Below are 22,991 nucleotides of genomic sequence, written 5' to 3'. Positions count from 1 at the left end.
TTTTCGTCAACTTCGTCAAAATTTTGTCAAAATGAATTATGTTAGAATGACCATTACTACAATTGAGGTTCCTCAACTCATCAAAACGTGTTGTTATGGTCATTTTTGTCAATTTCGTTAGAATTTTGACAAAATGAGTTATGTTGGAAGGACCATTGCTACAATTAGGTTAAAGTTGATAAATCATTGCTCTAATTGGGTTAAAGTTAAAGGACTATTTCTCTAGTTGGATTAAAGTTGATAGACCAATAGTAATGAATTTTTAGTTGATGGATCATTCATTCAATTGAGTTAAAATTAAGGGACCATTGCTACAATTTACTCTTTTGCAAATTAAGTTCGTTATAATTTTTTGCTAAGATATATATTTTGGAGTTGGCATAGTTTGTTTGTACTTATTGCTACCGCTTTGGAGTTTGCATAGCTTTTTATCCCTTTAAATTGGTTGCCGTTGCTGCATATTTGGTTGGGATTATTGTTTTTTAGATCTGCATTCTTCAAATATGTCGTAGGAAAGATAATGACTGGCCTTTAGGACCATCTTGCATTGGCACTTCACTCTATTGCTAAGTATTGCTCGTGTAGAGAGGAGCAGAGAATTGTGCAGTTTTGATGGCTCTTCAGGATGATTTTGAGTTGCTTCGTAGTTTTATTCTGCATCAGACCCCGCTTCTGTGCGTCGTGAGTCACAAGTCGAAGAAGGTTGTTTGAAGTCACATACTGAAATTAGGTTCCATTCTTTGGCTTGTAACTCATGAAGCACATAATCAACAGAAAGAATTGAGGTGCGGCGCAAAATAGGACTACGAAGCGACTCAAAATCATCCCAAAGAGCCATAAAAAACTGCACAAGTTTCTACACCTCTCTATACTTACCAATTAATAGAGTTATTCAGATTTTGCCAATGGAAACTTGTTCCAAAGGCCTCTTCAATACGTTTATCACCTTGCTAAGTGGTACGTATATATAGCTATTAGTTAATTGATAACGCTTAACAAAACTGGATGTGGCATGCAACTTTGCCAAGTGATCCCAACTTTGTTTGATGCTGAGAACTTTGCAAGTTGCATGCCTCGTACAAATTGGCATAATTTTCTGCTTTAGAATTAGACGGAACGGAAACAGACTTCTTTGGCTTATATAATTGGCATACAAAATTAGGCTAAATAGCCAAAATGGTCCATAAAATTTGCATAACTCATCACTTTGGTCCCTAACATTTCAAATCGATAAAAGTGGTCCCTGAGATCAAGGACGGATCCACATAGGGACCTGGGAGGTCCCAGGACCCGTCGGTGATCCTAAATCGCTGCTAGAAATTTTCCGGGGACCCCTCGTACTCGAGCATGAGGTCTGTGCAGGTTGTAGGTTGCAAGTTGTAGTGGTTGTCTTCTTCTTGGAGAAGATGATCGCGCATGGAGAAGAAAGAAAATAAGGACCATTCCAGCCTCTCTCCTCCTTGCTTATGCCATGGTCTCATCCATTGGTGCCACCCACTTCTCCTCTAACCTTTCTCTGTCGTCTGGTGGGGCAGTACATAAGCCCAAATTTCCCCAAATTATTTCAACCACCTTAGTAATTTTTCTTATGGGTGAAATTTCCTACATAAGGTTAGTAAGATGGATATGATTTGTCATGTCATGGGTTGGTGAAATTTGGGGGTGGAGCTGCCATGGCTTCGGGAGAGTGGGGAGGGAGGCGGTTGGTGGAGTTATGGCAGTTGTGTTCTTAGTGAGAGAGAAAGTGGATGTTTGGAAACTAGTAAAAGAGAAAAATGGTGTGTTTGGTTAGAAATATAGAGGGAGTTTGGGGAGAGTTTTGTTTGACCAGTGTTTTAAATTTAGTGGTCCATATTAGATAATTAATAACTTAGGTACTCCCTAGTAACTTATGAAACCTCATAATGGACGCTTGAATTATGATTTTATAATTTGTAATATTGTTTTGCATATGATTTTTTAATGAAATGTATTATATTTAAATTTTCAATGTTGTTTTTGTCTATAAATTTTTTGACCCTTATTATTGGGACCCCCCCCCCCCAAGTTTAAAATTCTAGATCCACCACTGCCTGAGATTGTTCACCATCCATCATTTTGGTCATTATGTTAAAAACTCCGTTAAGTGTCCTGGAACTCTTGGCCGAAAGTTTGGGCAATTTTCAAAGCTTCATAACTCAATCGTTTCTTAACCAAATTCGACCCATAATATATCAAAATGAAGATAGGAAAGTGTATAATAAGATTATACATATTTGGAAGCACAATAGTTGCCGGTGATGGCCGGAAAATAGCCTCAAAGTTGACTGGTGCGAGGGAAAACCTGAAAAATCGCCGGAAACTGGGTAAACTTTAAATGTTTATAGCTTCTTCAATACTCAACGAAATCACGTGATTCAAAAATGAAAATCATATTTCTCGACGCGACGAAGAGAATGGTACCTTTTTTGACTACTAACTAGCCGTGTTTTGGCCGAAAAACGGCTCGAAAGTGACTGTCTTGGTCTCGAGTTAGCCACTTTCGAGCCATTTTCTGGCCAAACCACGGCGATTTAGCCATCTAAAAAGGTACCATTCTCTTCGTCTCGTCGAGAAGTATGATTTTCATTTTTGAATCACTTGATTTTGTTGAGTATTGAAGAAGTTATGAACGTTTAAAGTTTACCTAGTTTCCGGCTAGTTTTCCAGTTTTCGCTCGGACCAGTCAAGTTTGAGGCTATTTTCAGGCCATCTCCGGCAACCATTAGGCTTCCAAATATGTATAATCTTATTCTACACATTCCTATCTTCATTTTGATATATTATGGGTCGAATTTGGTTAATAAACGATTGAGTTACAAAGTTTTGAAAATTGCCCAAACTTCCGGCCAAGAGCTCCGGGACACTTAACAGAGTTTTTAACAGAATGATCAAACAGATGGATGGTGGACAATCTTAGGGATCACTTTTATCGATTTGAAATGATAGAGACCAAATAAATTAGACTTCGAGAGGAACGCCATGACATGCACACATCGAGATGTTGACTGATCAATGTGCGTGCACAGTACAGTACCTTCTGTATGAATGAATGAATGAATATCATCGGATCCTCCTTTTGCTGTCGGATCCGTGTATTTGTTAGCATATACTTAGGAGCCAATAGTGTAAGGTGATATTATTACTTTAATCTTAATTAATCTTTAAGTAAATAAAAGTGTGTTGTTCTATCATAAAATAAAAGTGTGTTGCTATATTCCTTTAATCAAACATGTATTGTATTAAAAAAATTCTGAAAAACAAACAGCTAGGGTGGAATTCACCACTACTTTCTAGATTGATTTGGAAAAATCTGAATTAAGTATCCAACCATAACAGTTGGACACAAAAATACCAAGGCATTTCATGGAAATTTAACTAGAGAAAGAAACACAAATATAAGAACAAAAAATAAAAAATAAAAAGACAAATCCAACAACTGTATTCCAATTCTTGCTCTCACCCCTTCATTCCAGTCCATATAGATACAAGGTATGGAAATAATAATAATTTTATAAATGCCACCGAAACTTTCGTAGTAGGTTAGAAAAACAAACATCCTGACAATTCTAAGCTTAATAAAAATGGAGCATTTGTGTTCACTGCCATAAACTATGGTGTATGCTCATCATACACCTAATCAATTGACACGTGTCATTTCACTTAATCTTGGTTAATTTTTTTTAAAATTGAAAAACTAACATTTAATGTGAAAGTTAACTAGAGTTAAGTAAAATGACACGTGTTAATTGATTAGGTGTATGGTGAGTATACACCATAGTTTATGGTGGTGAGCAAAAATGCTCCCTAATAAAAATTACTTTAAGAGCTCAATTGGAGAAAAAAATCTCTCTCATATTTACTTGTCATACTCTAATTGATTCTTTTAGTTGTGAAATTTTTTTGATGTGACAAAGTAATTTAATTTTTTCTCTTTAAAATATTAAGTCTGAAGTGTTTTTCCTCTAAAGTATGATGCTATCAATAACTTACATATGAAAAGTCATATATATTTACTACCTGCATTCATATAGATTGTGGATAATATTTGTAAAATAATAAAATGATCTGTTACTAACACTCCGAAATGATTAATCCAATATCAAATTAGTTTTGTCACTCTCTGATTCCACAGAGGATGATGAGTACCTACAAACTCTAGCCTCCTTATAAATAAGTCCAGGTTGACAGAAATACCCTTTCACAGGGCTGCAATGCCGATCTTCAGAACATATACAAAGACCCTCCAAAGCACACCCATCAGCCTTTGCACCTGCTTTCCCAAACAAAAGCTCATCCGACCATTCACTCGACAATATATTTTGAGGATCCAACAGTCTTTTCACACCCAAAAACTTGTTAAAATTAGGGTACTTTTTCTGCACGTCCAAAAACGCAGCGTTTCTGTTTTTAGCCCAGTGTGGCTTTGCCCCATGCTTGAAAAATGCCAGTTGCTCCACTTCTTCCCACACGTCTTCATTGAACCTTGGAGTCCATGCATCATCGGCTCTATAGTAATTAAAGTCAACGACCACAGAGTTTTCTTGTTGACCAAGATAGGCATCGGAAACCCTAATGAAACGGATTAAAAAACCATTGTAAATATCCACGCCACAGAAGTTTTCTGGTTTTAGGTCTCGTAGTTTTTTGACGTCTCTGATGAAGTTTGCAAATTTTGATGCTGGAAATATTGCTGTTGTCTCGTAAAAGAAGAGGCCGTTGATTCTTGGGTCCCATGCACAGGAATTCTCTGTGCCTGTTGAATACAGACATGAACCTGAGGTTTGCATTTTTCCCTGGTGGCCTACTACAGGGTAACCAGTGAAGATTAGGTTATTTTTCAAACCATTGGCCACTAATTTCTTGGCCCCCAAAAATGTAGATGCTAGTGTGCATTGGAAAACCGAGCTTCGTCCGTTGTCCAATGTTTTCTCTGCACATTTCGAATTTACACCCTCTTTTAGTTTTTAAGTCTAGAGTAATATAATAACGTAACAAATTAAATTATATATTTGTACCATTTTAACTGATTATCGAGTATGTATACCACTCTTTTAAAAGCACTGGGGCTTATAGAGGCACAATTAAGCCTCAAGTCACGTAATGGGCACATGACGCATTTTGAGTAATGGATGATCATGTACTCTATATGCATGAAAACACATTATGCACATATTGGCAACTGATGCTAACACTTTTTATTACAGAGGTACTTCTTATATCAATCATTTAACATGATACAAATACCGACACTAAAAATTAAATGATATATCAAACCCATGACTTGAAAAGAAAAAATGATATATATGTGAATCACATGCACCTATATATTTTTATAGGCGAAAATAAACTTAAATGCAACTTGGTGTATATTATTTTGTATGGTTGTACTCTCTCTCTCTCCTCACAATACATATAACATTAAGAGAGCACATTGATGCATCCAGTTGTACTTAAAATTTACCTTGGAGGTGAGATCTATTGTTAGCAATGGGTTCCCACATAAGAGATACAATTAATGTTTTTCTTCTATATACAAATAAAAGAAGAAGTAATATGCCCAAAAATTACAAAAGTAATAGAGAATGAAAGAAGACATGATTACCTGTTGCTCTTATAGTCTTGGCGACCACAACAGAATTGGACTGGAAGCCTATGAAATCATATGTTCCATCGCCTGTTGCGGTGAAAGGAACTCTGTTATCGGATCTGTATGCAGCTGTATGCTTAGATGGATACCAAGTTATGTCTCCAAACTCATACTTTTTAGCATGCTCCATGTATATGTCCTCTATTTGAGCATCGTCTGTAAAGTTATAGGTTATACTCCTTTTGAATGCTGCCTCCAATCTCAACTTCACCTGTACATTGACCAATTTCTAATTAAATCTTACTTCAATAATTCAATAAAACTTAACTATTAGAAAGTTATCCAACATTGCATAGCCACTGATAGAGATCAATAGGGCGTAGCCTAATCATGTAATTAGTTAGGCTATACTTACAAAAAAAATAGGTCCCAATATGTGGATACTATACAGCTTTACATACGTGGGTCTGATTTTTTTTTTAAAGTATCTAACAATTACGTGATTTGGTTGCTTTATTGAAGTTTTTTTCCTATCAATGAGTAGTACTAGAAACACAAAGTTATTAACATTAATTTTTAAGATCTCAAATTATGTAACCGCGTTCCATTTGTTTTTTGTTTTAGCTCACTCTAGACTTTACTTTTTCACCGCAAAAAAAGAATTTTTTATGTCAATTAGTATTCAAAAGTGGGTGTAATTAGTAAGGTTAACCACTCTAAAGGGTGGTTTGGGAGTGAGGTGCTTAAACAAAAAGCACCTATGAAAAAAAACTGTGAGGGTTTTAGGTGTTTGGTAAACTGAAAAAAAAAGGGCTTATTTTGGAAGCTGCTGTGAAAATAAGCTGAAATCAAAGGAAAAAATTGAAACGGCTATTTGCAGCTTTGGAAAACTGGCTTTTTTTCAAAGCACATGGAGCTACATTGCTCTTTTAATGAAAATACCCACTATCAAACTGCTTTTTTCCAAAAGCACTTTTACAAAAAAGTTTACCAAATACTCTGCTGATTTATTTCACAGCCGCTTATTCTCACAGCACAACATCTTATTCTCACAGCAGCTTTTTTTCAAAGCACAGCAATACCAAACCAACCCTTAATATGATTGACCATGAATATAAGAAACCAGGACTGTTTACCAACCTTGGAGATGATACCCAACAACCCCAATGAAACTTTTGCAGCTTTAAAGATTTCATCTTTTGAATCTAATCTGAGAATTTTCGCATACCCTTCTGATCGGTTTGCTGGAACAACAAGATTAAGACCAATAACATGATCATGCACTGCTCCTCCTCTTCCCCACCACGAGCTTCCATGTGCTCCCGTGCTTATAAGCCCTCCTACACTCACACCCTCCCAATACGGCGCAGCCACCAAGCTCAGCCCAGCTTCCTCTACTTTGTCGATCAACTGTCGTAGCCCTACGCCGGCATCAACCGTGACAGCTAAATTCGCCGCATCGATTTCAATCGTGGAATTGACATTGGCCGTGCTTATTAGCATTGCGTCTCCAAAACTCATGTCGGGACATGCCAACTTTGGTATGGTATGTGAAAATTTGCTCACCACTTTGATCTTGACCTTGTTTTTGCTTGCGAAAGCCACGGCGAGGCGGAGGTCCTCTTCGGTTTGTGGGTATGCCGCGGATGGGGCGTGACAATCTTTCCTATCACCCCATATACCGTAGGAGTTGGAGAGGTTGCAGCCGGTTGATGCGTCGCAGCGAATTGGGGGCGGTGGCGGCATGGCTTGGACTGTAAGTAGCATGGTTGCAACCCAAATGACATGGTGAAGAACACCAAGGAGCCACCAGAAGCTGTGCATAACTATTCAAATTAATTTAGGGATCTCTTTTTCTTTTTGTACAAAGTTTGAAGGAGGTTTTCAAAGGGGAGGGAGTGGGGATAAGGGACAAGGAAGGCAATGCTTTGAAGGGAAATGAGTATTCGGAATTAATTACTTGAATTTTACGTTACGAATTGTCTACTTAATTATATGTATATACCAAGTCGGTATGGCCCTTTTTGGATATTGAGCCAAATAATGGAATTAAATATCTTTTCTGTTGATGGGGTAAGATGCTATTTGTTGCCCGTGTTTGATTTCAATACAAAAAGAAAATAATTTTGGAGTTAGGCCAGTTGTCATGGAAATATTGGACCATTCGCAAGCGCACCGTTTGATAATTATTTTAATTTTAATTTTGCGTTTTTGCACTATCGCCAAATGGAATGTATATCAAAGAGAAGAGAGGACTGATGAGAGGCGGTGGTGATAGAGGAGTGAGAACCGTAGCCGTAGGAGATTACGTGAATGAATAATATTATTCATACACATATTATCTTTCACACATTCTTGTTAATTTTTTACGCTTGATCTTTTTCAATTCATTCAATTCGACAGCTAAAAATTGAGGGATGACGTGAGAAGTAAAAATTGTTATGTGAACAGCGCTATCATGCGTGGAAACAAAATTTTGAAACTGAAAATGAATTATTTTCAATTATCATTGTGTGTGTTATTCATACCCAATTTTTTCCATCAACATTTCCTCACGCTTTTTCATCTCTATATATGTGGCACAAAAATGAAAAATAAAAACTAAAACTATGGTAATTATAAAACTAGTCCAAGTTTAATATCAAATTGATTAGGGTAATGTATCCGGTCTTTCATAGTAAAATTCGAATTACCATTTCTGTAGATAAGAGTAGTTTATTGGAATACCAACTTACTAAAACACGAACAATAATACATTACGAAGCATTACTACATTTGTTGATCCTCTACCAAGTACCAAACAAACAAAGACCACATTAGTTCTCTTGAAGCACCTTCAGTAGCTGGGCCCCTTTCCTCCTCCCTCTACCACTACAATCCCCTTGCAAAGCCAGCTCCACCGCACGCGCCACCTCCTCCGGCGGTGCCGCCGCCACAGCCTCCGCCGCCTGTTCATCGTCCCCACCACCATATATCACGGCCAGCACACCAATCGCATACTCCTTCCCCCGTGCTGACGTCCTTCCCATTATCATCACCATAACCGGCACCGCCATTGCATGCGCCCTCACCGCCGCCGCCCCCTCCGCCACAGTACACATCAGCTCCAACGCCGCAAGGGACCGCTCCGCCGAAGCAGCCTCCAACTCCAATGCCGTCTCCACCACCGCCGCAGCCGCCCCGGACTCCACCGCCACGTGACGGTTTCCCTCCGCCAGACAAAGCGCCAACAAAATTTTCGTTGCCGGTTTTGCCGCCGCCTTGTTTTTTAAATTTCTTACTACCCCGCGCATTAATTCGGGAGGGCAAACCGGGTCTGGTGGCGGGTAAGGAACAAGTGAGCGTTCTAAAAGGTGAAGCGCCGCGATCTGCTCCGGGTATGACCCGATGCTGAGCTGGAGCTCCGCTGCATGGAAGAGCTCCTGGAGGTTAGTGGAGGAAATGGGTTGCGGCGGAGGCGGCGGCGGTTTTGATGTGGGTTCGGGCTTTCTGTCGGGTTCGGGTTGTGAGTAAGGGAGGATGGGGGAGTCCGGGAGATCGAATTTCCACTGGGTGAAGCTTTGGGAAGTGGAGGAGGAAGAGGAGGCGGAGTCGGGTTTGGAGGGGTAGTGGTGGTGGGTTGACGGGTCGGGCGGCTGAGGAGTAGGAGGTGATGAATCTAATGCGAGTGAAGGTGGCAGTGGGTCGGAGGAGGAGAAAGGGAGCGGCGGAGGGTGAGGGGTTGTGGGGCTGAGGACGGTGCGGGTGCAGTGGCGGAAGAAGCCGCAGGAGAAGAGATGGGTTTTGAGCTTTGGGTGCTGAGTTTTCATGGGTGCTAGAGTCTAACTCTGTTGCCGATGAGAGAGAGAGAGACAGAGAGAGAGAGAGAGAGATAGAGATAGAGCAGAGGAGACAGAGCAGAGAGAGCAGAGGAAGATGGTGAAAGTTGCAAGGATGTGGCCATGTGATTGTGGGGAAGTGTCGTCCTGGTCTATATATAGAGGTTCCAGTACCGTGTCAGTTTCCACTTTGAGGAAAATAATAATAACACAAATTTAAAAAATAACATGACGTGCCATTTTCTTCTGGTTACATTTTACATGGGTGGTAATTTTTTCACGGAATGGGGATCCGGATCCCTTCCACTTAAGCCTCATGATCCATAAATTCGGGTCTTGAAATTTGATCTAATAATTACAAACAGAGAGCTATATTAAAAATTATAATAACTTTAATCGTTAGATCAAATTTTAAAAATTCAGATTTCTAACTTATATAAATTAGATGAAAGAGATCCGAAGAATATTCTTTTCTTCTGACACTTTGATTTTCTTAATTTTTTTATTAAATAAAAGAGACGGACAAGAAAATTAGTAAAAAAAAAAAAAAAAACAAGTGTGAATACCCCCGAATATTTTATTTTTATTTTTCTTGAAATGTCACCTTGAAGTGTTTCGTAGATTAGTATCTGACATGCACTTTCAACCTACTTCACATACGGTGCCAAACATGTACTAAATCAAATGTCTTATACAAATATGGTTTTTTTAATCAAAATGGTCTCGGAGATTTGTATAACTCCTTACTTTGATCTCTAAGATTTGAAATCGATAAAATTGGTCTATGACTTTGTCAACCATCAATCATTTTGATCATTCTCTGAAATATCTCCATTGAATAAGAATATAATGACAAAAATACCCTCAAATTTTATCAAATCATTTTGCCCTATTATTTATTAAATTGAGGGTATTTTTGTCATTTTGATCCTTACTTAACATAATTTTTCATCAAAGTACCAAAATGATTGATGGTGGACAATTTCAGGGGCCACTTCTATTAATTTCAAATCTCAGTGACCAAAATGAGGAGTTATGCAAATCTCATGAACCATTTTAACTAAAAAGCTTACAAATATTTCAAATCAATTTATAATGGAAAAGCTTAATGCTATTAACTAAGGACTAAATTTATAAAAATACTCCTCTCAATTTAATAAATACTTAGGCCAAAATAATTGGACAAAAAAATGAGAGTATTTTTATTTTTTTTACCATTATTTAACGAAGATTTTCTACATAATGACCAAAATGATGGACAATGGGCAAACTTAAGAACCAATTATATTGATATTAAATCTTAGAGATCAAAGTAAAAAATTATGCCAATTTCAAGAACAATCTTAGTAAAAATCCTTCAAAAATTGAAGTAAATTGACGATCTAGAAAGAAAAGTGCAGTTTATTTTGGCATGCCATTTTTCACCTCTTGCACACCCATTTTTTCGTCATTGAACAAATCAAAGAGGAATTAAGTGCTATACTTCGAAAAGGGATTGCAGACCGTGAAGAATAACGCGTAGAAATTGCTCCCTTACTGCATTAAGTTTCTTTTTACCGGCGATAACACATTTTGCACAACAAGTACGGAGAAATCTCCGACATTTGACTGAGAGCGAACAATTTTTATAGGACCAGTGCAGCAGACTCTGCAGTTCAATTATGGACAGGCTATGCTATGCCAGTTCATAAAGCACAAATTTGACCAAATGGGGGGAATCTCATTATTTCATGAACATTGATTACTTCAGGGTCGGAAGAACGGGAACAACTTATTATATAGCACAGGTATACCATTATCTGGCATCCCGTGCTAATGAAACAAGAACATATTGATAAAACCTGTCTGTATTCCATTGGCACGAGACGATACCGTGACAGAGTAACCGGGCCATGTAAGTCTCTAGAAGAAGAATGGAAACCTCAAACCAAATAACACGACGATGCATTTCTACTTATTTAGAGAATCTAAACGGCGTGAAAGAGTTCACTATTTTCTTGCACTTGAAATGTACAACATCAAGACACAATCTAGATTGTCGAATGTCGATACAAAAAAATAATATGGATTTTTTACAACATAAAATGCCTCTAAAGCTAGGCTAGGCATGCTAAAATTACGACTTGGGAGTAAACCTCCTAATTTAAGTTAAAAGGGGAAAAAAAACGCAAAAAGGTCAGATCGAAATACCCAGAAGACAGGTTACCTCCACTTCTCTTTTAGTTCTTTCTTCTCCGACCAAATCCATGTGACAAAGATTGCTGCTATGAGTGCAACTATGGTGATGAGAAGCAACGCGTAGCTGAAATCATCTGTGAGCGAATCATAGGTCCTCGAGGGAGCGAGTTGAGTGAAAAACAGATCCACTCCGTATGTAAAGGCAAGAGTTGTTGATTCCAGCTTGGCAGGCACTGTCACGATGCCTCGAAGTCCTTCCACTTTGAGGTTATGTGTCACATAGGACTGCAGGTACAAGATTTGTACAAGACATTCAGACCAAATATTAGCAAAAAGAAAGAGGTGCTTAAAAAATTAGAGCTACAACAAAATTCCAATGCAGGTTTTCAGAAATCGAGCTATCTCAATGTTATTGTTAAATACTGAAAGTAATAATTATCTATCTCCCTGCTAAGTGAAGGATCAATATCCAAATACCACTCAGAAGTTATACAAAACTTTACATACAAGAAAGTTGCTTCTTTGAAAACTGGACTCTGAAATAAGATATACGATAGCATAGGAAATATGAACCCAAACAAGCATATCTTGTATACCGTTTCTTTAAACCTCCCACGTTAAAGTCCAACAACTAAACTGATAGCGTTTCAGATTTTTGTAAAATTAATCATACAGTAAAATATTTAAGGTCAATAATGCTGAGAATTAAGAGGATCAAGGAAATATTAAGAATTGCTTTGCAAGATATGCTCTCATAATGATGATAGTACATACTACTAGCATACCTGAGGAATTATTGGCAATGCATCAGTTAGAGGAATAATGCCTTCCTCTTTCTCCGCTTGTGTGGGATTGAGTGACCGACGGGGATCCAGAAAACGCTTGTCAAGTGCCAAAACCTACGAAGTGTTTACCCTCGTTAAAGGGAGATATAAAAGCAAGTGTAATACGAGGAATAGAGTCCCAAAGAACAAAACAAAATAATATCTCAGGATCCTCAAAGGTAGTACCCTACCTGATCATTAATTGTACCAATAAGAAGCTGCTTCGAAGTTATACCCTTTGCTGTTAAGGTTACATCTATTGCTTTAACAGAATACGTGAAATAGTAAGACTGTGATTTTGTCACAACCTCTGGTCGAGAATATGATGAAATAGGTGAAGTAAGATTATGCTTCCCAAGAACAAGCTTCAAAACATCCTTGTTATCCTGTGAATTGCATTTTGATTCAGATTGTATATTTAATGGCAACCACTGGACAAATTATACATAAAAAGTTAAGTTTTTAACCATACCGCTCGGGACTGATCATATATCTCAATGACTGACATTTCATATCTGTGTGCTCTAAGATTGAAGTAGTGGTAAACAACCCAATTCTCACTGAAAACCTGCAAGATGTAGAAACTTGTTAAGAGAATTGTCTCTCAAATTCTCAATTACACAACCATAAACAAAGCAGAAGGAAAGCTTACAGCATGGACAGGTCCCTGTGAACCGTGATGGGTCATCCGGTGCAATATACGACCAGTTACAGTGTCAATAAGATATACAGTCAACCAGGACTCCTCTGGGGTAGCTGTTCCAATTTCACCACTGCCTTTTGGTGCAACGGTTGCCACAAAGAGTAGATTTTTAGATATGTATTTATACATCACCTCTGAGTCTGCAATAACCTTTGCTTGAGTATGAACCACCTGGACGGAGAATCACTAGCCTTTGTTACAAAAATATAAAACAGGAAAGAATATCCAAAGACTGAAAGACCAAATTTCTCCTTTTTCGAGAAGTAAAATGTGAAGAAACAAATTCAAATGCGCAAGCAATGAGCGAATGAAATAGCAATATTTTATTTTATTTATTTATCTTTTTTTTTTTTTTTTTTGTCTTAAGCTCATAACAATCTAAAAAAATAGTTTGTGTTAAGGTCATGAGTACAGTACCACACTCCTCAAGAAACCTACTATTCCTTTCTGACCAAACACACTACAGAGCATATAAGGGGGTAGTAAATCAAACCACAAGAATCCTCTTTCCAATAAAACTGGCCATGCCAAGAGGACTAGTAAGACCAAAGTTTGTTAAAAGGTTGACTGTGGATGATAGAATCTACATGACAAAGTGAATAGGGAATGATCTACAAGATGAAATAACAAAAAATACAGAGAACCAATAATATAAAAAAATAAACAAAGTGAAGAAATTAAAAAATATAATGGATACAATTAAAGGAAAAAATGCAAAATTTTCAAGAACAGTATGTTCGCTTACAGGGTTACACCTATATAGTATGTGACAGCAAGACACAATCATACCTCACTCAATTTTCTAGTCACAGTTGCAATGATTTTTTCTGAGTCAGATGGGAATACAATCGACCATATATCCTTGGACTCAAAGCAGTAGCTATCTACGGCTTCCTGGTTGCAATTGCCCTTCAAAGCATGTCCTTTGATAATGCCATTATCAGCTTCAACCGAGTACCAGTATATGTTTGTGAACTCCCGTTGAAAAATGTCAATAGCCTCAGATGTTCTTGGGTATAAATGCCCACGCTGGTTTGCATCTATTAGTAGATGAAGACGCTGTTCTGTCGAATCAGTAAATGGCAGTGGTATAACTTGCACAATAGAATGAACTGCAGCCATTGAGTTAATTTCCTTGCCCGTGTATGCGTCAACAATAGAAAGAACACCTGGTGCCTCAGAGCTTTGCCCACATCGGCCTACTATGAGCACAGATGGATTTTCATCCATTGCATGATGATGGGGTACCTGCCACTGATAAATATTCAACCCAGTCGGGTACTTGCAGGTTTCAGACTTACGCAGAGTAGGCACTAAGAGAGACCAGACAACTTGCCCATATCCGGTGTGCAAGGCAAAAAGTTTTCCTGCTCTCGTCAGTACTATGAGAAGCTTCCGGAAACCATTATGGTCACGGGTCAGTTTGCTCTTTTCAAAGCTTTTTAGCCTCATCTCTTGTATAGCTGCAACATCTGCAGCACTTGCAAGCATTAAGGTTCCCTTAAGCTTCAGTATGTGTCCCTTCAAAATAACACAAAATCAATGAAAAAAGAATAAGAAAAAGAACAGTCAAGCAGACATGTTAACTAAAAAACCCTGGTCCAAAATGACTACCACAGTATACAAACTAACAAAAGAGCATATGTATACACACTGCATATGAAACCACACTGCTATGCAATTCTACAAAGTGTGATCCCATATGCAGTTAACATGCAGAAAGTCAACACCTTTTAGCCTTGCTTATAAGTCTCCGACTCCATTAAACCATATCACAATTCATACCTTAAGCCAATCGAAGAGGTTCTGCTCCACTTTCACAACTGAGACGCCTACCTTTTCCACAGGTAGTTCTGACATCACTACATCAATAATTGAGGCAAGCCCATCCTCCCTACTCCATACAACTGCACCTTGTTGTAACAACAGAAGTGAATCATCCTCCATGACGATTAAGGCCCTAAACCCATTAGACCTGTCTGTCCGGATATAATTGTTTATGAAAACCTTATGAACAACCCCCCTCTGATTGTTCATATCGATACTTTCTTTGAGCAGATCAGCACTCAAGTCAATAGTAGGCTTTACTGTAAGATGGATCTTACCATTTCCATGTTGAACTAGTCCAAAAGCCTGTTGCCCATCTGAAATTGAGATTGCACCACTGATAGCTGCCACATTATTTACTTTATCCAGCACCTCCAACTTTCCTTCACCAGTCACTCTTATGAATATGACAGCCCCATTAAGTTTTACAGAAAACAATCCTGGAAGTTTTGAAGGTAACAGCACTGGTGTTCCAAGAGAATCCCCAAAAATATCAGATATAGGTGTCTGTTGATAGTTAATTTCTCCATCCTGAAAACTTACAATTACCAGCTTTGACCCCGTGGAATCCAATGTCAGAAGAATTTCATTAGAAACAAGCAGTGCTTCCCCTGAAAAGCCACCCGAAAAGGGTGCACTGTTGTGCTTCAGCAACTCTCCGGTCCTTGCATTGATCTGATACGCATCAAAGTGGGAAAAACCAACAAATCCCAGTACATAAGCTAAATCACCGCCAATAGGCTGAACAATCTGTTGAACCTCTACACTGAAAACATGGAAAAAACAAAATATTAGTGAAATAGCAATATTTACTAAATACAAAAAAAGAATTGTATTACAAATGATTATTAATCACAAAATTCTAAGTCAAAGTACCTTTCAACTGCAAAATCCTTTTCCCAAAGAACCTCGCCATCAATGCTAGAAATAGCATGTAGAGACCCTTTACCGAAAACAAGGATCAAATTTTCCTTGTCAATTTTCAAACTTGTCTGCACGAACATTAAATGTAGGATTGAATTGTGTAGCATAAATGAAGCTTTGGAAGAGTGAGTGTAAATGTTGTTTACTAACCGGGACACTTAATAAAGATTTTGAGGATCCTGAGCCCTCTAAAAAGGATTCCCAAACCATCTGACCATCAGGAAGGTTCCATGCTCTTAAAATACTTCCGTCTGATGAAAGGGTGACGACATCTGAAAAAACAACATAGAATGCTCAACCTTTGGATCAACAATATACGTTCATTGCTGAAGCATTTAATAATGGATTCCTAATAGAGAAAAAATAATGTGGCACACTTCAACCCCCTTTTTTCTATAGCCAATTCGCTAACGTGATAATATGAAATTTGTTTATTCCCGACAAATGAGTCTTTCAACCACAAAGTTCACGTAATCATATAGTGTAGAGGCAAATGAAAAAATTTAACCAAAAAAGGATGAATGCACGCATAACAATTACATTTTCCCAACGCTATGTCGATTCCGCCTATAACATCATTGCTCCCAAGAACACGTCTCCAAACTGCACAAAACAAAAGCACCGGTTAACATTCGGTTCAAGGTTTGAGCCGAGGCTACAAAAAAATATCCATATATGATTATTACATCTCAAATAGTGAGGAACTTACTTATCCCCCCGTGCCGGAGATCAAGCGATGCTATTACATTCTCCTCAGTGGACACCACAACCCGCCTCCTCCCGCTTTTCGGAGTATGGAACACTGCTTCCTTCACTTTCCCTATATACTGCTGGTGCCTACAACAAAACAGAAACTTACAAAAATCAATTCAAAGTCCCGCAGAGTAAAAAATCAATGCAAAAACAAAAAACAAAAATTCAAACTTACGACTAACAGTTTGGTTACGATTCAATTCGACGCATATAAGATCAAATTCTACAGAAATTAACTTCCGTTTGGATTCAGAGAAATCAAGTGAAGCGATTTCAATCGAATTTCAAATCTTAATCATATTCCGATAATTTCTTAGTCATCAAACGGAGAGGGTATGCTATTGAAATTTACCAATCCATGAGACCGACTTGATCTTCGTAAAGCGAAAGACTGAGATGTGCAGCTGATAAGAACAGCAGTAGAAGCAGGAAACCTCGAATCGCCATGCTCGCCGCGCCCATGGCGACTGAAAATCTCTCCTCTCTCTCTCTCTCTCTCTCTCCCTCCTCAATCGGTGGTGGTGAGAGAATGAGCGATGGATCTGAGACTACGATGAAGCTTTTCAGTTTGTAGGGGAAGTAGGAACTTCGAAGTGAGCAAGGGGAAGAGAGAATTTCACACTAGTGCGAATTGAGCCGGCTTTTCGGAGAGTAGGATACGAAATGACATAAATACCCTTATGTTTGGGCTAAGTCCTAGCGGGCTGAAAAATTTTACGATTGGGTCGAGTTTGGGTTTATGCCTGGGACATGCTCTGCCCAAATTGGGTTGGACTTTGCCTTTGATGCAAATCAAATGGTTTAAACATTGTTTTCTGATTTTATTTTACAAATCAGATATTTCTTAATTTAACATTTTTTTTCTTTTTAATTTAACATTTCATTTAGATGGTATTGTAGAAGAAGAAAGGAAAGGCAATTCATCGTTTAGATGGTATTTTCATGAATTTTTAGAGTTCAATCTACTGTTTTCGTTTGTTTCTGGATTAGTTAACCGTTTTAAAATGTTCAAACACTTCAACAGTTTCATACGATCATTCAAAAAATTGGTCGAGGGTTTTCCCACAGCGTTTTCCTAGTTTTTAAATCAAACGCTATTTCCCCTAGTCACAGGTGGGAATGATTATGTGTGATTGTAAGAGATACCAAATTTCCTTCGCATTATGTTTTTTTTAACAAGAGAAAATTTTACTTGTTGAAGTAGGGAAGGTTGGCCAAATTGCACAAAACGGAATGACTTGCTATGAACTCCAAATAACTTAAAAAAATATGACTTCGTTGCCATTCAATAGAATGAGTGCAAGTCACTTCATCTCTTTCCTTCTTCAAGCTCCACCTTTTTCCTTTATAACATCCCCAACTTTCTCTCTCGCTATTTTCAATTGTACCCTCCGATGGAACTGAATCTCGACCTCTTCCTACTTGCATTTCTCCACGCCGCATTCATCGCATGCGTTCTTCTTCTTGTTATTTCCGTCGTGTTGACTAGTCTCTTGCTTGCATTCGCCATTGGCCTTGTTTTGTTTCTCATAGACGACATGTACAACATTTTCTTGTGTTTTTCTTCCTACATCGAAACGGTTGTGAAGCACAATTTTGAACTAGGTTTTGTTTTAATTGTCTACAAACTATTGTATCATGTTGTTGCCATTTTCTTGGCTTCAAAGCCTTTCTTTGAATGTAAGATTTCCCAAATCAAAGTAAAGGCAAGAAGTGTGATGAATGTTGTTGATGGCTTGAGGCCTTCTTAATTTCAGCCACTTAATGAAATTTGTTTCATTATGTATTAAAACTTGTACTCTCGGTTTTCTCTCCTTGCACTTTTCGCTATTTCTAATTGTACGATCAAATAAATCAAAATAAAAAACAAGATGAATGCAAAGAAAAAAAAAAGTCGAGTATGAAAATCACAACTATTTGTATTGAGTGCGAGGTCGTTTTTTTTTATTTATTTTTTTATACCAAATAGTTTGACGTCCTTCATGTTGTCAAATAATCAATATAATACTTTGTATATATGTTAATTGACAAATCTGATAATATAACGTGTGTGACTGTCTGACAAGAAAATACTCGTTAAACCACAAAGTCTATACCAAACTAATGGTTCCATCCCACATGATTAGTGATGGATTAGTCTGGTCTAATAAGAGAACATTACTCATCAAACCACAAGACATTTCAGTACTCACTATAAATCGCCCTAAAATGAGATCGGGCTCGGGTTTATGTATGTGGGCTTGTTTCCGGTTTGTAATCTGGGCCGGGTTCTGAACATTTATTTCGTGTTTGCCTCCATTACCCGCCACCTCTCATCCAGCTATTGTTGTTTAAAGCTGTAACACAAAAATTCACACCAACACACACCTCACCTCCTCCCTCTCTCTCTCTCTCCTCCTTCCGTTTCTCTCTTCAACTTCCATCGCAGTATATCGATGGAGTCAAGCCTGTCGTCACTGCACGATCACCACCATTTCACTCCAAGCTTGAACTTCCGAACCGGAAACCCTCTCCGCTCTCAATCTTCAAAACGCAGCTCTTTGAGGACTCCGAAATTAGGGTTTCGAATCAGTTCCACCATTTCCTCCTCCACAACTCAGCAGGACAAAGCCGCCGCGAGCTCCGTCTACGTCCCCACACCGCAAAGCCGAGACCTTCGAACTCCTCACAGCGGGTATGTATGTGCATTGAGCTTAATTTCTTGACATTTTTGGGGATGTAATTTGTAAATTGAGTGAGTTTTTGGTGGATAATTTTGTAATTAGGTACCATTTTGATGGAACTACCCGGAAATTCTTTGAAGGATGGTACTTCAAGGTTTCGATTCCGGAGCGGAGGCAGAGCTTCTGTTTCATGTACTCCGTTGAGAATCCTGCGTTCCAGAAGCCGCTGACGGCTTTAGAATTGGCTCAGAACGGGCAGAGATCGACGGGCGTCGGTGCTCAAATTCTGGGTGCTTACGACAAGTACATTTGCCAGTACTCTGAAGAATCTCAGAACTTTTGGGGAAGTAAGAACTTTTGCTGTTAGGATCGAACTCTCCATGAGATTCATAGTTGCATTACATATAGCTTCCTTGTTACTCAATCTGTTGTTTCTGAAGAATTTCAAATTTCGAAACTTTTCGGGATGATGTGTTGTTAACTAATAAAAGAAATGTTGTTGCTCTTTTGGGTGTCCTGAATTTCGTATTTTCGACCTGTGTCTTATTTTAGGATTCTCCGTGTATCCGCTTTAATTATGCTGGTTGTGAATGCTTTTAATGCGTAGGTAGGGAAGAGCTTATGTTGGGGAACACTTTTATAGCAGAAAAACAATCGAAACCTCTGAACAAGGAGGTTCCTCCAAAGGTTAATATACTATATTTGAACCTCCTTATTTGTTTTGGTTTATATTCATTATTCTTCCTAGATAGCCGCCCAATTTAATTCTTTTAATTTTTCCTCACATGTGGAATATATTGCATAGGAATTCGATAGTCGAGTGATAGAAGGTTTTCAAGTCACCCCACTCTGGCATCAAGGATCTATTCGTGATGATGGCAGGTATGCCTCTCCTTGTTCTTATTTTGTTATTTACCTATGAAAATTTGGGTTGCCTGAACCCATAGAGTTTATTAGTTCTTTGAGGTACATTATTGTTCATGTCAGGTCAGATTATGTGGAAACTGTGCCAACTGCTCGCTGGGAATACAGCACCCGCCCAATTTATGGATGGGGTGATGTTGGGTCTAAGCAGAAATCTACTGCTGGCTGGTTAGCAGCTTTTCCTGTATTTGAACCCCATTGGCAAATATGCATGGCTGGTGGATTGTCAACAGGCATTTGCTTATCTCCTTTAACTCCTTGCAGATATTTCCTGGACCATTTAGCTATTTTATTTTTGGACAATCATGTGTTTCTGTCTTTAGAATATCATATACTCCAAAATTTGCACGTCTTAGAAACCTGTACGCACTTTTCTGGGCATTGTCTCAGTTTCCATTTAAATCTCAGGTTGGATAGAGTGGGACGGTGAAAGATTTGAGTTTGAAGATGCTCCTTCTTATTCTGAAAAGAATTGGGGTGGAGCATTTCCAAGAAAATGGTTCTGGGTAGGCTTATTATAGTAAAGGTTAAGCTTACTCTTCATTGTATTATTTGTTTGGCATCGCATCCACTGATTTTTTGGATGGATTGATGTCACACCGCAGGTTCAATGTAATGTCTTTGAAGGTGCTACGGGAGAAGTTGCTCTGACAGCAGGCGGCGGGTTGAGGCAACTACCTGGATTAACTGAGACTTTTGAAAATGCTGCTTTGGTACTTCACCGGTGGATTTTGCTCTAAAACATTGCTTTGTTTTCCCTAGTTTGTTTCTGCGCAGTTTATGTTCCACTAAATTATCTTTGAGAGGAATATTTTTAATGAGATTCAGAGAGGAGGGAGAAGTAGGGGTTGAGCAGTTGCTTTGGCATTCAGAATCTTGTTGTTTGTGTTGGTCTCTGTAAAATTTTCTTCATAAGATATGTTATAGGAAAATAGATGAAGATGAAATAAAGGCTCATCCTTTGCATTGTACAATTGCTCGTGATAAATTAGGAATTGGATAGATATCCATGAAAATAAAATTTCCAAGTAAAGTTAGAGCAAACGTCGCCCTTTATTGCAAACAAATAGTCGTGCATTTGTTTCCTTTAACATGTTCACAATTCATGCATTTATGATGCAGATTGGAGTTCACTATGGTGGAAAGTTTTATGAATTTGTCCCCTGGAATGGCCTTGTTAGTTGGGAAGTTGCTCCTTGGGGTTACTGGTCCATTGTTGCAGAGAATGAAACATACATGGTAATTGAACATCTCTTTCATCTTGCCCCTCCCTCAAACATTATAGAAGTTTACACCTGGGAATGAAATCTCTATAGTTGTGCTAAGTAATAAAAACCTTTGTAGTCACCAACGTATTGGTCTTGTTAATGAGCAGGTTGAATTAGAGGCAACAACAGAGGATCCTGGTACAACGTTGCGTGCCCCAACATCAGAAGCTGGACTTGCCCCAGCTTGTAAAGATACTTGTTTTGGTGATCTAAAATTGAAAATGTGGGAAAGAAGATATGATGGCAGCAAGGGGAAGGTGCACATTTTTTCACTCATACACACACACGTATTTATTGGTCTCGGTTCTTTTTTTTTCTTCAATTTTTCTTTTCTTTAATTTTTTTTTCCTGTCCCAGGCTTGCAATATGTCTGGGACTCTGATAAATTGAGGAAGAAAGAGCTAACCTGGTTCTAGGCAAGCCATACAACTCTAAGTTGACCAAGTTATTTGACAAGATCTATTGTGACTTTGATTTAAGTTTGCCGTGCGAATAAAAAACTATGCCATAGTCCATTAGAGCACACTTCCTTCCCTGGTTTGCCACAGTAGAGATAAAGAAGTCATGGATAAATAAGCAACAGTTATCTAGATGACCTGGGTTAGAACATATCAATCTTTAGCTGAAAGTACTTCTAAACCCGATATCAGCCCAAAATTTTTTTAGCAGGAATGACTAGTTCTACATAGCCTGTCATAACACCCATCATTAGGTAACTATTTGCTCTTCCAACTGTTCGTCTAGATTAAACAAGCCACTGTAACCGAGAAAAAAGAACATTAAACAAGCCATAACCAGTGACCATGCCGCATAGTTTCCCCCTTTTCATTTTTCCCCCAACACGTATGTTTCTGGCTTACCTATATACTGTAGTGTGATATAGTTAATGATTTGATCACTTGGGCAAAATTTTTGTGTGATTTGAACCTTTTGATTTTGTCTATCTTTTAGATGATATTGGATGTTACAAGTAACATGGCCGCAGTGGAAGTTGGAGGAGGACCATGGTTCAGTACTTGGAAGGGCAAGACTACTACACCCGAGCTCCTTAGCCGGGCTCTCAGAGTGCCCGTCGATGTGGAAGGGGTATACAATCTGGTTCCGTTATTGAAACCCCCTGGTCTGTAGCCCATTGATCAACGCTTTGTTGACGATAAAACTTGTGTTATCATTTGCTTACAAAGTTCAAGTTTGAAATACGTAATAGTTTGTCATGTTAAACGGTGTAAATATGGGAGCACTTTTCCAAGTTAAGTCTTTGTAAATCGTCGTCTTTTTCCATCAGAAAAGTGAAAACAACCCGGCAATTGAGCTTCGTAACATTTTCGAAAACCAATTCGGAACCATAAAATGAGTTTGAGTTGGTTTTTCTACACATTTTCGGTTCCTAAGAAACAAAACCAATGTTGGTTATGTCAAATCCGAAATCTTTGGTTCAAACGTTCGATAGCTCATTTGTACGTGCTTTTAAAATAATTGAAAATGTTTCTAGTGAAAATGT

General features: G+C 38.3%; 4 protein-coding genes across 4 annotated transcripts; 1 reads left to right on the top strand and 3 right to left on the bottom strand.

The window, feature by feature from the left end:
* Positions 1–4,007: 4,007 nt before the first annotated feature.
* On the bottom strand, positions 4,008–7,582 carry LOC126601846 (L-gulonolactone oxidase 3-like). The gene is made up of 3 exons (XM_050268616.1): positions 6,749–7,582; positions 5,624–5,879; positions 4,008–4,951 (listed from the first exon to the last, which is right to left on the bottom strand). The coding sequence occupies exons 1-3, from the start codon at positions 7,430–7,432 to the stop codon at positions 4,110–4,112; spliced, it is 1,782 nt and encodes a 593-aa protein (XP_050124573.1). The 5' UTR covers positions 7,433–7,582; the 3' UTR covers positions 4,008–4,109.
* Positions 7,583–8,278: 696 nt separating this feature from the next.
* Positions 8,279–9,566, bottom strand: LOC126605849 (U-box domain-containing protein 26). The gene is given in 3 exon segments (XM_050273307.1): positions 8,279–9,210; positions 9,213–9,243; positions 9,317–9,566. Coding segments are annotated over 3 exon segments (918 nt in total). The 5' UTR covers positions 9,418–9,566; the 3' UTR covers positions 8,279–8,424.
* A 1,782-nt stretch (positions 9,567–11,348) lies between these two features.
* Positions 11,349–17,266, bottom strand: LOC126603837 (uncharacterized). The gene is made up of 12 exons (XM_050270826.1): positions 16,988–17,266; positions 16,592–16,719; positions 16,423–16,485; positions 16,033–16,154; positions 15,835–15,950; positions 14,917–15,724; positions 13,921–14,652; positions 13,081–13,302; positions 12,901–12,996; positions 12,620–12,814; positions 12,390–12,503; positions 11,349–11,889 (listed from the first exon to the last, which is right to left on the bottom strand). Exons 1-12 carry the CDS (start codon positions 17,095–17,097, stop codon positions 11,629–11,631), a joined length of 2,967 nt encoding a protein of 988 aa, XP_050126783.1. The 5' UTR covers positions 17,098–17,266; the 3' UTR covers positions 11,349–11,628.
* Positions 17,267–18,962: 1,696 nt separating this feature from the next.
* Positions 18,963–22,755, top strand: LOC126604527 (tocopherol cyclase, chloroplastic). Its single transcript, XM_050271807.1, has 10 exons — positions 18,963–19,309; positions 19,401–19,645; positions 19,906–19,985; positions 20,104–20,180; positions 20,286–20,455; positions 20,631–20,728; positions 20,828–20,935; positions 21,345–21,461; positions 21,598–21,747; positions 22,442–22,755. The coding sequence occupies exons 1-10, from the start codon at positions 19,071–19,073 to the stop codon at positions 22,616–22,618; spliced, it is 1,461 nt and encodes a 486-aa protein (XP_050127764.1). The 5' UTR covers positions 18,963–19,070; the 3' UTR covers positions 22,619–22,755.
* The last annotated feature ends 236 nt before the right edge of the window (positions 22,756–22,991 follow it).

This window comes from Malus sylvestris, chromosome 15 (assembly GCF_916048215.2).
Source record: "Malus sylvestris chromosome 15, drMalSylv7.2, whole genome shotgun sequence".
In the NCBI taxonomy this organism is placed as follows: Eukaryota; Viridiplantae; Streptophyta; class Magnoliopsida; order Rosales; family Rosaceae; genus Malus; species Malus sylvestris.
This window is presented reverse-complemented; position numbering and strand designations above follow the sequence as displayed.

Excerpts from the sequence above, each read along its gene's own strand:
- LOC126601846 (XM_050268616.1), bottom strand. The coding sequence starts at position 7,432 with ATGCACAGCTTCTGGTGGCTCCTTGGTGTTCTTCACCATGTCATTTGG. Across the intron at positions 5,880-6,748 it reads TGTTGGGTATCATCTCCAAG|GTGAAGTTGAGATTGGAGGC; the intron begins GTTGGTAAACAG and ends GTCAATGTACAG. Across the intron at positions 4,952-5,623 it reads CAAGACTATAAGAGCAACAG|AGAAAACATTGGACAACGGA; the intron begins GTAATCATGTCT and ends CGAAATGTGCAG.
- LOC126603837 (XM_050270826.1), bottom strand. The coding sequence starts at position 17,097 with ATGGGCGCGGCGAGCATGGCGATTCGAGGTTTCCTGCTTCTACTGCTG. Across the intron at positions 16,720-16,987 it reads CAAGTCGGTCTCATGGATTG|GCACCAGCAGTATATAGGGA; the intron begins GTAAATTTCAAT and ends GTTTTGTTGTAG. Across the intron at positions 12,504-12,619 it reads TTGGTACAATTAATGATCAG|GTTTTGGCACTTGACAAGCG; the intron begins GTAGGGTACTAC and ends AACACTTCGTAG.
- LOC126604527 (XM_050271807.1), top strand. The coding sequence starts at position 19,071 with ATGGAGTCAAGCCTGTCGTCACTGCACGATCACCACCATTTCACTCCA. Across the intron at positions 20,456-20,630 it reads GGCTGGTGGATTGTCAACAG|GTTGGATAGAGTGGGACGGT; the intron begins GCATTTGCTTAT and ends TTTAAATCTCAG. Across the intron at positions 21,462-21,597 it reads CAGAGAATGAAACATACATG|GTTGAATTAGAGGCAACAAC; the intron begins GTAATTGAACAT and ends GTTAATGAGCAG.